The 17205-nt window shown below is 37.1% G+C and overlaps 1 protein-coding gene across 2 annotated transcripts in view; it reads left to right on the top strand.

The window, feature by feature from the left end:
* ARHGAP15 (Rho GTPase activating protein 15) overlaps nucleotides 1–17205 on the top strand; it is a 622372-nt gene that overhangs the window by 393647 nt on the left and 211520 nt on the right. For both annotated transcript variants that reach the window (XM_030883033.2, XM_070045860.1), the window contains exon 10: nucleotides 3571–3669. In XM_030883033.2, the coding sequence (XP_030738893.1) occupies nucleotides 3571–3669 (99 nt within the window). The remainder of the gene's footprint in view (nucleotides 1–3570; nucleotides 3670–17205) is intronic.

Raw genomic sequence — 17205 nt, 5'->3', positions numbered from 1 at the left:
CTGGTCTGGGAAGATCCCACATGCTGCGGAGCAACTACGCCCGTGAGCCACAACTGCTGAGCCTGCGCGTCCGGAGCCCGTGCTCTGCAACAAGAGAGGCCACGATAGTGAGAGACCCACGCACCGCGATGAAGAGTGACCCCCGCTTGCCACAACTAGAGAAAGCCCTCGCACAGAAACGAAGACCCAACACAGCAAAAAAAAATTAATTAATTAATAAACTCCTACCCCCAACATCTTCTAAAAAAAAAAAAAAAAAAAAAACAAGAAAGAAGTTGGGAGGGGAATAGCATGTGTATAAGAAATCGATGGTATCTGCACACTCTCAAATAATTACCTGCCTGACTTAATATTTAAGACTCTTCATAACATAATCTTCATCTCCTTTTAAAGCTTAATACATCAAGATTTTTCTAAATAAGAAAGAGTGAATGTTTTTCTCAGCACACCACATCCTTCTCATCACTCTTCTCATCATTGATGTGTTTGTTTGCCTCTCCTCCATCTTCTTCAAATGCCCTTTTTGTCCTTTTTCTTACCTCTCCAATCTAAATCTTACTTATCCTCGAGGATTCATTTCTTCTTTGGTAAGTCTTCCATGTGCACTCAAGGCTGTTCAGGTTGCCCTGCCACATGTATCTGTGCTTCCCCAGGTATAATATTTTTCACGTTATGTTCTTACCTGTTTACTTATATGATGCCCGCACTAGTCAAGAAACTTTTAGAGTATAGGAATTGAGTCTTGGTAATTGTGTTACCAGTGCCATTCCTAGTTCCTGATGCAGAGCAGGCACTCAGAATTTTTTTTTTTTTTTTTTTTTTTTTTGGCAAATAACTGAGTGAATGAAACAGTAAATACACTAGAATGCCTTCATCTTCATCTTCCTGTATCTACCTATCAGAAGAAAAAAAATTAAACAAACAAAAGAAACTTCTCTCCAGATTTTAACACCACTCCATTCAGGAATCTATCTTTTTGGAATGATCTCCATCTCATAAACTTCCCTCCACTCTGCCCCCACCAAACACTGCATCTGCACTACATGACACAAAAAACTCGATGCTATAGAACATCCTCCTTAGCACTGAGTACCTTTTATGATACCTGTTATAGTCTATTTTTTATATTATTTGAATATTTCTTTCAGCCCTACAGTATTATGACCTCTTGATATCTTTTTCACAACCTAATATGCCTACTTCATCACTACAAGTATAGAAGATAATAAATATTTGTGAAATTCATTTGAATTATGATTACTATTAAAGGATTTTCTACTCTATAACAGTTCCCCCTGACTGTAACCTCTGGCCAAATTAAATGATCAAATATGAAGTTTTGGATTATTTTTCTTAAGTAATATTTTATTTCATCCTTTCTTATAGTGGTGACTCACTGTTTTTGAACAAATCTTTGTTACTTGACCAGCTATTCAAAGGAAATACCTATGATTATTTCCCACTTCTCTACACTATGTTACTGTGTTTTGAGCTTATCTTCTTTCTCTCTCTTGCAAAAAATGCACATTTCCATATTGAAGTACATTATTATTGGTGTTTTAGCCTTAATTCTTTCCCTCTCTGCTAAGTTCTCAATTCAGGCCATCACCTTTTCTGAGAAATGGATGAAAATCGTGACTTTCTTGAAGTCTCACCACAGTCCATGTTGACTACCCCTTTGTAATAATGCATCGTTTAGCATTCTGTTATGCTGCATTTTATATTTTTCTCCCCACTTCTGCTAAAAATATGTTTTAAATGCATTGAAGACCTCCACTGATGATTAAGATGCTGTCTTAGAGTCAATAATTCAATAAATATTTATTGAACTTCTAATGTATGCCAAACGTTGTCGAGTTACTGGGGATCCAGTAATAAAGGAAATAGGAATAGTCCTTACTCTCCTGGGTTTTGCATTCTAAGCAAGGGAAGCAACTAACCAGTAAACATATCAATCTAATATGTCAGGTGGAGAAAAGTGCTCCAAGAAAAGTAAGGTGGGGCGGCATGGAGAGTTCTATTGGCAGTGGTTGCCAGGTTTTATTTAAAGGTGGATAGGAAAGGCTACAATAAGAAGGTGACATTTGATCAGAGAGCTAGGACAATAGAGCTCCATGCAGAGGAAATAATAAGTGCAATGTCCCTGCGGCAGAGCATGAATCAGCAATGTCGACAGAGTGGTGGCAGGCAAGTGATGAGCGGGAAAGAGTAGAGAGGAAGCAAATGAAATCAGTTAATTGGTGGAAGGTCAAGTCGTTTACTGCCTTGGAAGTGATGTTAGGGAATTGGATTTCATTCTGTGGTAGAGGGGAAGCCCTTGAACCTACTAAATATTTGTTTCATTATCAGTAATCAACATCTCTGCTGTTTAAAAAGGTTCTGGAAATGGATGGTGGTGATGGTCGCACACCAATGCACATGTACTTAATGCCACTAAACTGTACACATAAAAGTGGTTAAAATGGACACTTTTATGTTACATATATTTTAACACAGTTTTAAAAAATCTTTGCGTGGATGCCGTGGACCCAGATTTGTGCTAGGCACTGGTGACCGTAAGAACATATAAGCAATGCAGCACTCAGAATCTGCTTGGAGAAAATACATTCCATATATTATAAGTGTAAATACACAGTGCAAGGTAGCATAAATCATGTTCCAAATGAGAGGGCTAGGCTAGAATTTCACAAAGTGTGTTCTGGGAAACATTAGTCTGGAGAGATGCCCTTTGAAATAAAAGGATCTTACTCAGATAAGTTTGGGAAATAATGCATCCTCCAGTCCCGCCTGGAGATTCCCAGTGCACACTGGCATAACACAGGCTCTAAAAATAAGTACACATGAAAGAAACCTGTTTAACTTTGTTTAACCCAATGTGGCTAAACCATTTTTGATTACAGGCTTTTTCCCCAAAATCGCCTATTAACATCCTGAAGAACTGGTATTCCAAAGAACCTATGTTACAGGAGACATAAAGCTGAGATAGGAAGGATAGAGTTTATGGAGAAAGAGCCATCTGAGCTGAGCCCTAAAAGAAAGGGGATACTTAGATTAGAGAAGAGGAAGGGCATTCAAGGCAGGAGAGATGTGAAGAAATTCACTTCCAAGTAAGTCTCCGGGAACTTCCTTTCTTCGAATATCATTGAGCCACAGGGTGAATCTTCTGCATATACTAACAACATCATAATTTTGATAACCATTGACAAATTTGTTCTCAAACACTAAGACACCAATTCGCTAAGATTAATTATTTTATAGACGTTGTCTTAATTCCTTGTCATTATTTTATAGACAACAAAGTTAAGCCCAGAGAGACTATAAATTACTCAGTCATCCCTGCCTAATCGATGGCAGAGTGTTAGTTTTCTTTCTCTGGGGCCGGAGTCCTGTTCCATAGAGAAGGGAGTTATGGTCTTTGTATGTCTGCAATAGACACTTTGGAATTAAAGCAAAAAATCGATTCCTATGCAAGATGCAGATTTCATCATTCAGTGGATATGGAAACAGAATCAAATTAAAGAACAACGCAAGCTTGGATTTTAATGAAGCTCATCTTTGTTTCTTTTGCAGATCAAATTTTTGGCTCTCATCTGCACACAGTGTGTGAACGTGAAAATTCCACAGTTCCGCGGTTTGTAAAGCAGTGCATTGAAGCTGTCGAAAAAAGAGGTGGGTAACTGAATATACAGCAATTTCCCCCAATACTGTACCCTCTACACAACCAGTGCTCAAGTTAACAGCACTGACAAGCTATGAAATTAAAATTTGACTTTTGTTAATCAGTTAAGAGGATCAAGTTTCTTATTAACTTCAGTTTGTTTTCACAGTAGGGACATCAATAATTCCCACTAATGTTCTTTTTTTAATATTTTTTTCTGTCTGACATGTTGTTGATTCAATTGCAAACTTCTTGTTTTCTCGCCAGTGATAAAACATTCATAAAATATCAGCACTCACAGTGTTAGAACCCTCCTAACATTCATGCTGGTAGATTTTGTGCCAGAACATATTTTGGTAAGCCCCCAACATTACCCAAGTGAAGCAAACAGCGTTTCTACTTGCACATGGTGATATTCCATCTTCCACGTGTATCTGTTCAGCACAGAATATGCCTAACTGGTTTTCCTGGAACAATTAACAGACACACCTCCAGTGTTCAGATGACCTTTGATTCCTATATTTCAACATTCTGTTTTCCATTTGAAATTATTTCATCTTACTGAGGGGAACAAAACAAAACCCATTTGACTCATCATTTCTATGCTAGTCTATCTGTGGGGTGTTTTTCCTTCAGACTATGACTTTATTCATTCAAGGTCATTTTCCCTGAAAGATACGTACAGTAGGTTCAGAGTCCCAAAAAATATATTGTATAGAAATGTGAAGCTTCATCACCATCTGTTACAAGTTTACAACATATTCCCAGGATCTAAGGGAATATATATCATGTAAAAGACAGAGGTGTTTCCAGAAAAAGAAGTGGTGAATCTATTCCCCTTTTCAGCTCCCAGTCTCTTAAAACAATAGAACCAAGGGAAGAAATCTTTACCAAGTTATCTGCTAGGGAAAAGCCATTTTAATTCTCTCGATGTTACCTGGCTTTATTATAGAAACATAATAAAAATGGTCTGCAATTTCCAGCTCCTGGAAATTCATACTTTGATTATACTGTAAGGACAGCCTTGGGATCCTATTATTCCCATGTCAGTAGGGAATGAGAGAATAACAAGAAGGGGACGAGTGGGTAGAGAAAGTGGATAAAGTGAGCAGCTTTGGGGAAAAGCATATCAACACATCAGAGAGAAGAGCTGAGGGTTCAAAGAGAGAGGAGAAAACAGTAAAAGCAGAATGAACACAAGGAGAGGTATCTGTGAGGAATGGAATCAATTGGAGTTTAGAGAGAATTGTCTTTTTATTGTATGTTGCAATCTCATTTAATTTTGTAAGTACATATTTTAGGAATAAATATTATTTAATAAGTACTTAAAGCCAAATGGATCACTGAAAATGTTATAATGCCATTATTGCTAATAGTTAAATTATCATCATTTTCAGGAAATCTTCATTCTCTTATAAATACTCAGCACTGATGGTGTGAGCACTGTTATATTAGCAAAAATCCAAATAGGACTTTGGGGGAAGCTGTACATAATAAGATGTGTGCCCATAAAAAAAAGGGTTCTATAACTCTCTATTTATGTACATACCCCAGGCAAAATGAGAACTCTGCTAGATACAGCCTTGTGGCATGCAAACACCATGGTATTGCAGAATAGAAAATGCCCATAAATAGAAACTGTATGTTTTGTTCATGGTATTTTGTTGGTGATTTTTAATAAAATAAGACAATGTATTTTCTGACAGGGGCAATCATATTTGGCATTATATTTCATTGTCCCAATGTTTACTCTTAAAATGAATTGGTAGATTCAGCACTGAACAGGCACTAATCACATATGATTATTAAAATAATTCCTAAGTGTTTTAATGAAACTCAAAGACTGCAATTCCATAAAGCAACTGATAATTCAAAGCATTTTGGCAATGTCAGCCTGAAGGAACTGTATGGAAATGTTCAACAAAAACTCAGAGACACAAGGTAAACCTCTCACATCACTGCACGATTTACAAGTGTGTGCTTTTGATTATATTTTTCTATGATCATTTGTTGGATTAATATTCTTACATTGATATGCCAATTCTGTTTACTCAAAGTGTTGTTTTTACTAAATTTTGGCATAAAGCACCTCAGGACAGAAATAATTTATGTGAATCTAAGTCCAATGTTTATGCAGGCTTCTGATGACATTTTATGCTGGGGTTGTTGTTAGGAAGTAGCATATAAAGGTGCCAAGTCTCTCAGCACGGCTGGACTCTGCATATCTAGAGCCCTCCTTCTAATGGCCAGATCCTCTTCCAGCCAAGATACTTAACTGCAGAGTCATGGGAAATGCTTATGGACCAGTTATGGGAAAGGCACTTTTAATGAAAACTGTGTGTTTACTCTCACAGTCTTAGGAAAATGGTCTCAATCCTCACTACAGCAGCACATCAGCTGTTATAAAAAATATTTGTTTCCTTTCTCTCTCTTTTTCTTGAGGTTATTTCCCCCACCTTAAAAAAATCATTTACAAACTGTAGCTGGATTTTTTTAATGCTTCTTACATGCTTGATTTCAAATGAAACAACATCAGGAGGGCATTTCTCACCATTTATCCATTCATTCCTCCATTCATTCATTCAGTTAGTTACTTGCACTTGGCAGAGCCAGTTTGCCCATGCTCCTCTAGTCTCCACAGGGAAATCCTACCCAGCCCTTGGCACAAGATACATTCTCTATTCATCACTGGTACAGTGGTATTAGTTACATTTTAAATTTTGCATCTCTTGGACCTACCTAGAAAGAAATCTCTTAGTGAGCCGAATGTAAACCAATTTAGCGAATCACTTGTTTAGTATGTTTCCTTATCTTGATTTGGATTTCCTTTATTCCTCTAAACCACCAGAGCATTCTCCTTCTTACCAACTATTATAACTAGATTAAAGTTATTTCTGTGGTTTCTGACATTGTCTGCTCAGCCTAGAAAACATACAGAAAACTTGGAGGGCAAACTGTAAAGGAGTGTGTTAGTCTTTAAAGCTTTTCCAAGTGGTTCATTCTCCCTTGCCTTGCCTTTACAGTTTTAGATTTTATATATATATATGTGAAATCATAAGTAGCCAATGAAAAATTCAACTTATGTTTCTTCTTCCAGAGCAGTTTCTGCAAAAATATTGAATTATTGTTCAGCTAATGCTCAATACATATGGTAAACTGACTAAAAGCAGGAGATCATCTGATACTTTTTTGAGGTCTGGGGGGACAAGCCTGGAGAGGATAACATTGTGACACACTGGTGGTGTGTAGATCCAAAGAGGGAGAAGTCCAGTCTTCAGTGCTTTATAAAATACTTTCTGTAGTTTATGATGACCTCAAAGGTGTCTAGAAATTGCTTACTTAAAAATAGGGTCACCTGTGTCACTTAGAGACAAGGACCTAGGAGACATGAACTAAACAAAGTACTAAACTGGTATAATTAGTACTGAGACCTTAATCCATAGTTTTTTATATGAAAACTATGTAACTGACTGGCTACTCTTTGTGAAGACCAGTTACTGATATTTGGAAAGAACGGCACACAGTGTGTGCGGCATTGTAAACACTCACTGAAGTAACAGACACTAGTTTTTATTGCATTTAGGCAGTAAGTAACTATTCAGTACCTACTCTGTGTCAGTCTCCATACTACCAGCTGAGAATATAGAGCAGATATACATTAAACAAACTGTGATAAGTGCTGTGAAAGAAAAGAATAGATATTGTGCTAGGAGAAAGAACAACCACTACAGTAATAATAAAAAAACAATAGGAGAAGTTTGTCAGCTTAAAAATGGCATAATAGGGGATGGGGGAAATGGAAAGATCTTGGTCAAAGGGCATAAAGTTGCAGTTATGCAGGATGAATAAGTCTAGAGACCTACTATACGAGCATGATGACCAGAGTTAACAATACTGTGATGAATACTGAAAATAAGCTAAGAGAGTAGTTTTCAGGTGCTCTCGTCACAGACAAAAATTGGTAGTTATGTGAGGAGATGATATGTTAATTAGTTGGTCATTTTGCTGTGTCTATGTATATCAAATCATCATGTTGTACACCTTAAATATATATAATTTGGGGGCTTCCCTGGTGGCACAGTGGTTGAGAGTCCACCTGCAGATGCAGGGGACACGGGTTCATGTCCTGGTCTGGGAAGATCCCACATGCCGCAGAGCAGCTGGGCCCGTGAGCCATGGCCGCTGAGCCTGCGCATCCGGAGCCTGTGCTCCGCAACGGGAGAGGCCACAGCAGTGAGAGGCCCGCGTACCGCAAAAAAATAAAACCAAAACAACGAATATATATAATTTTTATTTAGAATATATTTCTAAATGACATTATAAACCCTGAATAATAAAACACATACTCTTCTGGTTTTAGCCTCCTGATAAGACCAGAAGTTTAATTACAGCCTATTTCCCAGGTTATTTTCTTGACACATTGTGACAGCACAATACAAGGAGTCACTTGGTGTGAGATACCCAAAAGAACATGCCATAAATGATGAACCTGTCCTTTTTCTACACAACAATACCATACATTGCCAAAGACTTCCTTTATATAATAATGGAGTTAACTAAATGAATGAACACATTTCTACACTAAATGTATTTTTATGCATTGAATATATTTTTGTTTGTAAAGGAATAGGGCTGGTTTTAAAACAATTTTTAAATTACATTTGGATTGGCATTCATCCTTTGGAATATGGTTTAACAATTCATTCTTCCTCCATGATTCCCAGTTCTGATTTTTATGCCCCTGAACTATTTAACAACATTAAAATGATACCTAGAGATCTGTTGCAAACAATGTGTACACACTTAACACCACTTAACTGTACACTTAAAAATGGTTAAAATGATAAATTTTATATTATGTGGTTTTCTTTACCACAGTTAAAAATCAGTGATACCAGGTCTTCCAAATTTGATGATTCCAGCTATAAGCTACTTTGCAGAATGCCTCAGCAGATGCTAACTGACAATTTTGCTCTTTCTTTTTTCTGGAACACAAAATACTATGACAAGAATGATACACAAAATTACATATTTGACTTGGTGCCTAAAAGCCACCCTGGGATCCATAACCTTGCTTAAAGATTTAAGAAAGACCTTTAGTCTACTTCTGAGAAGGTCCTTAGCCTCAAAAACTTTATCTCTCTACTTGACTTCTTAGCAGCTGTTATATTTTTTTACTGTCGTTTGTTTGACAGGATCCAGTTATAGGTTCCGATGTCTGTTTAAAGAAATAAGGAGGCTGTTGGCTTTAAAATTCCTTCATTGCTTGTGTGATCAGCATTTTCCCAGGCTTTTCTACATAGTTTGCCAAGCAAAGGGACTGACCTTTTGTAGCAAACACTTTTTCATTTCAAAATGCTCACTTTGATTTTTGTCCCATTTTATGCTCATTCCAAACTGTTTACAACCCACTAAAAATGACTGTGAATTATATGTTTGTGTAATGGATTCCTTTTGTGGTCAGAGTGGAATGTTTACTTTGAACAATTAGTTATCTTTGGGTAGATTATAGCAACTTGGAAAAAGAATGGCTAAGATTATTATTATACCTTAACTGTTTCTTTTTGGTAATTCAGCTGCAGTTAACGTGAAGTTTGAGAGAAAGACACATTAAGAATCCCATGCCATTATAAATGAAATCTATTTCTCTAATTGTGTCAGTATTTATTTAGACGTATGTATTAATATCATAAGAAGGTAAGGTTGTACACCTACACAGGAGTATACTTACCGAGTCATAAAAATTCAGAACAAGGACGATACGTAAATTCATGGATATTTACTATTATATATAGTGCATGCCTTGCTTAACATGTACTTGCAAATTAAGTAAGGCATGCCCATGTACGTACTTATTATAAAAAGAACAGGCAACATTCAGTGCACCAGTCTGCCTCTTGAGATACTACCAAGTGTTCACTTGCAAAAATAAAACTACATGGTCTATTCCCATTGCCTGATGATCTAGACCCCTGAAGGGCAGATCATAATGCCTTCCCTAGACAAGCTCTGCTCCCAGTTCTGCTAATTTTGTCCTGTTCATTCTTTCCCACTTTGGGATAATCTATTATAGTTGGATCCAGGCACGCACCAAAGGCTGATACTTCCATGAAGAATGTGTAATTTGTACTGTTTAGTTTGTGACGAGATTCTTGAAAACTTGTATGATTCTATCTTGTTCCAGAGGGACTTCTGCTTGCTAGTTTTAAAAGCAGTGAGTAAAAAAAAAAAAAAAAAAAAGTAACAAAAACAAAACAAACTGATAAAAATGACATGTTCAAAAAATAAAATCAAGAGTTCAAGATAAGCAGTATTCCTTTTTCCCCAGAGAATATTTGTGGACTGAACAAAAATGTTTCTAAGAGCACTGACCTATGTCTTCCTTTTTTTTTAAGTGCTTGCTTTTTATGCCTAAAGTTAGGCATCCACATGCGTTTACAATAGCAATGATCCTCCAAGAAACTCCGTGAAAGTTTACAGCAAATTTTCCTTAGTTTTTAATTCTGAGTTAAAATCAAGTCCAGTTTAGCGTTTTTGGTGTTTTATGTTTTGTTTTAACGCAACCAATGACAGCCACCTTCCTGACAGCAGTAGTCTTGTGGGTCCAAGTTGGAATTGGCTCTTTGGGGTAGTCATGCTGGGGCCTCTGTGTCTGTAAGAAAGCCACATTCAGGGCTAGAGGGGAAGACAAAAATCAAAAAAGAGTAAACAGGAAACAGCCAGCGAGAGTATAAAAGAGAAACTGGGAAAAGACAACCAAAAGAAATCAGAGATGACAAGGTGGAGAGAGAGAAAAAAGCTGTGTTTTGCAATTAAGAAAACAAATATGGATAAAAAGACTTGCTTGTGAGGTCTGTAATGAAGAGAAGACAGACTATTGCACCAGTTACCATCTCTGCCATAGTTACCTAATGCCTACTTCCCTGTTCCAGAGAAACGTACTGCTGTTCCAGAAAATGCTTGTCAGTTAAATCTTGCCATGAATGTTCACAAATTCTGAATGTTCACAAATTCTGTGTATAGACGTGGCTACGAATTAGTTCACTGTACTTGTTAGTGACATTTAAGGGAGTTTATCTACATTGAGCAATACACAACAGTCTTATTATCAAAAAAAGAGAGCTTAAGACTAACAGAAGTTAACAGAGAAATGAATGTGCAGTTCAATAACCAGAAAGGCTATCTAACGTATCCAGCAATGTGGCCCTGGTCAAATCAGTCAGCGGATATTCCCACACTTTTGAGTCCAGAATGCATACGAATAAATAATGTCTCTTCCTAGATAAAGCCTGAGTCTAATTTCCAACCTCTGCCCCCACTCCCATCCCCTTTCTAAAGTTTAGGTTCTTAACATATTTTTCCTTTGGAGTCAGTTGGAAGGAAACACAGCCAAAATTAATACCCTAGGAAATTAGCCTTTTGTTGTGGATGGAGGATTTAAATAATGCAACACCTCAACATGTCAAGATGCAGTACTCTAAATTATCCTTTAGTGGTGTCATTTATATGATGGGAGTTCTGGGTCTGGGAGTTTTGTCCATTATAAACCCCAATATTCAGAAGTTAATAGTTCAACCATAAAAATAATCTTGGCTGAAAGTTGGCAGGATGTTTAAGCCTGAAAGCAAGTGTTTACAAATGTTGAAGGAAAAAACTCACATGCTTTTGGAAAGCTTTCAGTTTTTTAAAAAATGGGAGTAATAGTGATAATAATACCACTAATAATAAGGCAGTTAGAGATTTTCAGATATTTGTTGCCTTGGGATTCAAAAATGGATTTGTAGTTTTTAAATATTTTTTTTATTCTTGTTGCATAATGTGAACCAATTGATGAAAAAGTAAATTATCAACACTTTCACAAGAGTGTCACTTTATTTTTTGAATTAATCTATTCTTTATTGGTTGAACAAAAATATATACGTTATATTTTGATAGGCATTTCCCTAGAGCTTAAAAATGTATGATAATTGAGAAGCCTTAAGTTAATTCAGGAAGCTATGAACAAGACCAAAATTTTATACTCTTTTGTGGGTTTCCTAATGAATAACATTCCCTTTCTAAATGCCTAGAAAAAAATTGCCTTTTCCAAAGAATTTTCACACTTTCAGATGAAGTGTGTCCAACTTAAGCATTAATCATTAATCTGTATATACCGTAAAAGAGACATACAGATTCCAGGAGAAATAGTTGCATTGGTCTGCATAATTGAATGTGGCATATTTTCCTCTACAGGATGTTTTAAAGTAATTTACTCATCTCCTTAATAGATTCGTGTCTTAGAGATTCTTTTGAACTCTATGAGAGGTTATCTTATAGTCTAATGGGCTGTTGAGTTAGAAATGTTTTTCCTGTGTTTAAATAATCTTTTCTATGCTAGTTTTATTCCTTTTGCCAAATTCTATACTCTTCAAGCCACTTCTATTTTCAGTTCAGAAACAAACAAACAAACAAACAAACAAACCAAGGGCAGGATGCTTTGAAAAGAAAAACTGACCATGCAAAACCAAAATAAGTCTGAAATGATACTGCTGGAAGAGTTCTTGAGGTTTTAGTAGACCATAGACCCAAAATGTAAAGTCGTACTCTTTTTAAGAAAATAAGAATGCCCTGAGATGTAGGGTGAAAGCACCACTTATAGAAAGAAAGTATTTAAGACATCACCTTCAGTACATTGTGTGCTCCTTTCTATAGGGAGCATGGATTTATTTTTAACTCTTCACACAGTGCCTTGCACATGATGAATTCTCAATAAATGATGAAAGAATGGTTAAATTGCATTCAACATTGTTTAAATCTTGATTGGAAAGTTGTACTCCATTGCTACACCTGCAAATGGTTGAAACTAAAAAGATGAATGACCAGCAGTTGTTGGTTGAAGGCAGCTACAAGATGTGCAGAGAATAATGTAGCTTGCAAATCTTTCTTTTAAACATTTAAACCATTTCTGATGATATTATATTATATTCTAAATGACATCATTCTTTCCCATTGATACTCAGCTATGCTAAACATTCGAAGTTATGTTTACTTTAAGATTTTATGCTCATCAATTTTTGGAAAGCACGTTTAAGTTCCGCAGCTAATAGAACATCCATTCTCATTTCATCAGAGGAAGTCATATCCCATTAGGCATTATTTCAACACCAATAGCCTGCTGTTTTTCATTTAGTAATTGAATGGCAACTATGACTTGTAAGTGACATGTCTGAGAATGGTCAGGCATAGGCTCAGGTCCCATAACCACACAGAAAGTTGAGCACCACATCTTTTCCTGTAATTCAGACTTGGAATACCATGCTGGTGCTCCTCTGTGTTAGTTTACTTCCCTGTGAATATCTCACCTTCCTGATTTAGTGTTTCTTTTCTATGTAAATATCAGGAAATTCTTAGTTTGAAGATAGATTTTGAGTTTACAGATTCTGTCAAAGAATTTGAAATAAGAAAGATATGGTCAACGACACAGACCTATCAGTTTGAAACTAATGAACAGAGGATACCAATCCTCTACATTCTGACATGGTTTTGCTACTGGATATTGATTGCATTTTCTCCAAAATTTACTTCACAGCAGAAAAAAGTTAAACTCTGCTGACACTATCAAAAGCTCTATAAAGACTTAGAATACACCAGTGTCATTAAAAGAGGACTATTACCTTTCTTGTTTTAAACATAATGCTCTTCAAGTTATGTTTTGCACTTTTGACAGTTTGGGCTAATAACTTAACTCTTGAGTATCCCTACAGAGTGGTGAGACACCCAACAGCACTGTAATCACTGTGGTAAGTTTTCTTTACTTTTGTCTTAAAGGTGAGCAGTTGGCATGTATGTGAAATTGCATAGCATAGTATTGGAGCCTATGTGTCTGGCCTAGAGTTTGACAGCATAAAAACACGCATTTCCTCTGGATTTAATTCTTGACTGACATTTCGTGCTACTCATTCTCTCAGTGTGATCTCAATGCCCCTAAAGCTTCAATGATTCCTTCAATGACTTTAAAGTTCCTAAACGGGCATGACTCCTCAAGCTACTTTTTTTTTTTTTTTAATAAATTTATTTATTTATTTTTGGCTGTGTTGGGTCTTCGTTTCTGTGTGAGGACTTTCACTAGTTGTGGGAAGCGGGGGCCACTCTTCATCACGGTGCGCGGGCCTCTCACTATCGCGGCCTCTCTTGTTGTGGAGCACAGGCTCAGTAGTTGTGGCTCATGGGCCCAGTTGCTCCGCGGCATGTGGGATCCTCCCAGACCAGGGCTCGAACCCGTGTCCCCTGCATTAGCAGGCAGATTCTCAACCACTGCGCCACCAGGGAAGCCCATACTATCTCTTGAAGCTGATTCTTCCTCTCACCTCCCATGGCCTTAATTGTGCTCCCATAATTTCTTTTGAGATAAACCCTCTAATTGATATCACTGCCTTTGTTCTTATTTCTTCCCAGGCCATTCCTCTCCATGCTGCCAAAATTATCCCTCTTAAATATAAATAGGATTATATTATCCCTTCTGAGAGCCTTCCCATCAGGATAAACAAAATACCATACTAGTTATTACCATAAAAAGGAGAAGCATATGACCTCTGTCTACTCTCCAGCTTTATAACCTCATAAACGGCTTCCTATGCTCCAACTACATGAAGTTTTCCAAAGGCTGATATTCCTTCCATGAACTGTTTTTTCTCCTTAAAGACCCTTTCCATACCCATTTACCTGCCAAATTCCGATTGATCCTCTTGGGCATAGCACCAGAGTCACCCTCAACAATGAATGTTCTCTGACTCATACCCTCAACCACCTCTCTGTGGTCTCTTGAACATTAGTAGCCACCCCTCTCCACAGTGTTCCAGTAAGAGCTTTGCTTCCCCAACATAGCCTTTATTGCATGCAACCATAACGGCTGGTTTCATAGCCCTTTCCCCACCTAGAATGTGAGTCCTGGAGTCTAGAGACGGTCTGGTTCATCCCTGCCTCCTCACTGCTCAGCACACTAGAGCTGGCATATGTAGGGGTTCCAGTCAAGATGGACGATTAAATGGATGAATAGATGGATATTATCCAAGATTTCTTTTCACTCATCCACCCAAGCATCCATCTTTAGAGAATCAAATTCTATGCTGAGTGGCTGCTTCCCACCAGCTATCTATTTTACGTTCGGTAGTGTATATATGTCCATGCCACTGTCTCACTTCATCCCAGGGATATCAGCTCAGTGCTTTGTGACCACCTAGAGGGGGTGGGATAGGGAGGGTGGGAGGGAGGGAGACACAAGAGGGAGGGGATATGGGGATATATGTATACATATAGCTGATTCACTTTGTTATACAGCAGAAACTAACACACCATTGTAAAGCAATTATACTCCAATAAAGATATTAAAAAAAAATTCTATGCTGAAGATTCATTGAACTGCTAGAAGAGATAGTGATTAAATGTCTCTTAAAACACAATGTAAAGTTACATTATCTGGAAAGGTAAAGAAGCTGCCTTAAAAGAGTTGTTTTGTTTTGTTTGGCGTTTGCATCATGGTATGATATGTGTATATATATCCACCTCAGTCTATATCCATGTTTATATCTATATGACATACCATATTAGCAATAATCTCTAATAGGATAAGACAGAACAAAAATAGAGCAATGACCCTGGTGTTCAGGACAGGTTTCAGACAAAACTGACTTGCTTATCCTTAAGAGGCAGAAACCAGTCTCTCAACAAACAGTGTTAAATTGCTTCATAAACCTGAGAGATTCAACTAACTAAAGAGAAATTTAATGCTTTTGAGACCTACCAGTGTCATAAGAGTAGAACTATCATGTTCCTGGTTCAAAAAATTGTTTTTTATATATAAACCTCCAGGCATTGTGCCTACTTCCCCGTAAGTTTGTGTATAATTTTTCCCATTATCACCCCCTAGGTCTCTTTCACCATCACCACTTTCCAGGCATCTACCATCCACTGAATAGCCATGTTTCTGATTATCTTTTCCCAGATGTATTAGCTTGCATTATTTAAGGCTGAATCTCATTTTATTATTTCCTGCTCGTATTTCTAAACTCCTGAAGTCCATTTGTATGATTCTTTTGTCTTCACAGATGTCCACAGTTCCTCCCAATTTAGTATCATCAGCAAATTTAATTAATGCTCTGTTTACCTTTCCTTCTAATGAAACCAGTCCCTTGTTTCATTTCATCATACAAAGTAAAAATGTATTGGCAATAAAACAGTCTGAAGAAATGTTACCTCACTGTAGGAGGGGAAGTTAAAGATACAGCAAAGAACCATGTGGTGAGGAGTGGACAGGGCAGCAGGGCGGTGAGCTAGTTTGCTGTTGCCCTAAAGGAAAACCTTCACAGCAGCTACACTTTGGCAGATTGCCTGGGTTGGTGCTGGGTGGGCGGGGTGTGTGTGTGCGTGCGCACGTGCGCGTGTTCTGGAATGTAGCTCTATTACCCCAACTGAGGACTTTTTATGAAAGATATTTATTGATATCTGAAAAGCACGTTTAAAAGTATAAATACAAATATAAATGTAAGCTAGTAACATTTACTCCATAGTGTAGCCACAAACCTAGATGTGAATATATGCATCTGGGTATACACAGGCTCGCAATTATTTTCAGCAGGATTTTTCTAACATTCACCACTGTCTAAGTTTTTATCTTAGTCCTTAACTTGACAAAAGCTTTAAACCCAAATTACCCATTGGGTTTAAATCAAATCTCTTATAACTAGTAGACTTATAAAATAAAGCCAGAGAACTTTTTCAGTTGTATCCCACAGGCAAATGTCAGTAAAAATATTTTAACCTCTAGAATTAATAGGCTGAAAAATTGAACTTGATCGGAGAAAGAAGCCTTACTTGTTAACTTTAAGGTAGGCAAGTTTACACGCAAAGAATTACACCATTAGTCTTTGAAGTTGTGTTCATACAGATATGGTATGATTTATGTAAGGAAAGCAAAGGTGACATTTATTAAGCACCCACTATGTGCGACACATAATGCTAGTGCTTTCCAACATGAGTCAGTACTATACATTTAAAGCTTATATTAATTACTACCTGATACTCCAAATTGTATTCCTAATTCCAGTAAATCTCTTAAACATTTGCCATGTTGTATATGAAAAGTCAGTCTTCAGAATGTGGGTGAATTAGTTTAAATCCATTGACTCCACAGGAAAAAAATCTTTCAAATTTATGCTTTGATTAGGACAGACAGATGGTAGACCAGCATCTCTATTGTTATATACAGAAGATAATGCACGTTTGCAATGTTGAAATTAAGGCTGATACATACTTTACATATAGCGCAAGGTCACCAAAGATGTCATCACCGAGGCACGGTGTTAACAAAATAGTGACTGGGAATATGGTTAAGCAGTTACAGCCTTGTATTGTTTTTGCAGTGAGAAAAATCTGATGCATGATGCATTCTTATGACAGAATTTTCTCAGATGCCAAGACTTTACAGGCATAACTTCCATAAGCTTTAATGGGAGTTTCCTGCCAGCACCTGTTATGGTGAAGAGTTCTTACTTTTCACACACAATCCAAGA

Source organism: Globicephala melas, chromosome 7 (assembly GCF_963455315.2).
Source record: "Globicephala melas chromosome 7, mGloMel1.2, whole genome shotgun sequence".
Taxonomy (NCBI): Eukaryota; Metazoa; Chordata; class Mammalia; order Artiodactyla; family Delphinidae; genus Globicephala; species Globicephala melas.
The sequence above is the reverse complement of the archived record's forward strand: the minus strand, read 5'-3'. Positions and strand labels throughout refer to the sequence as shown.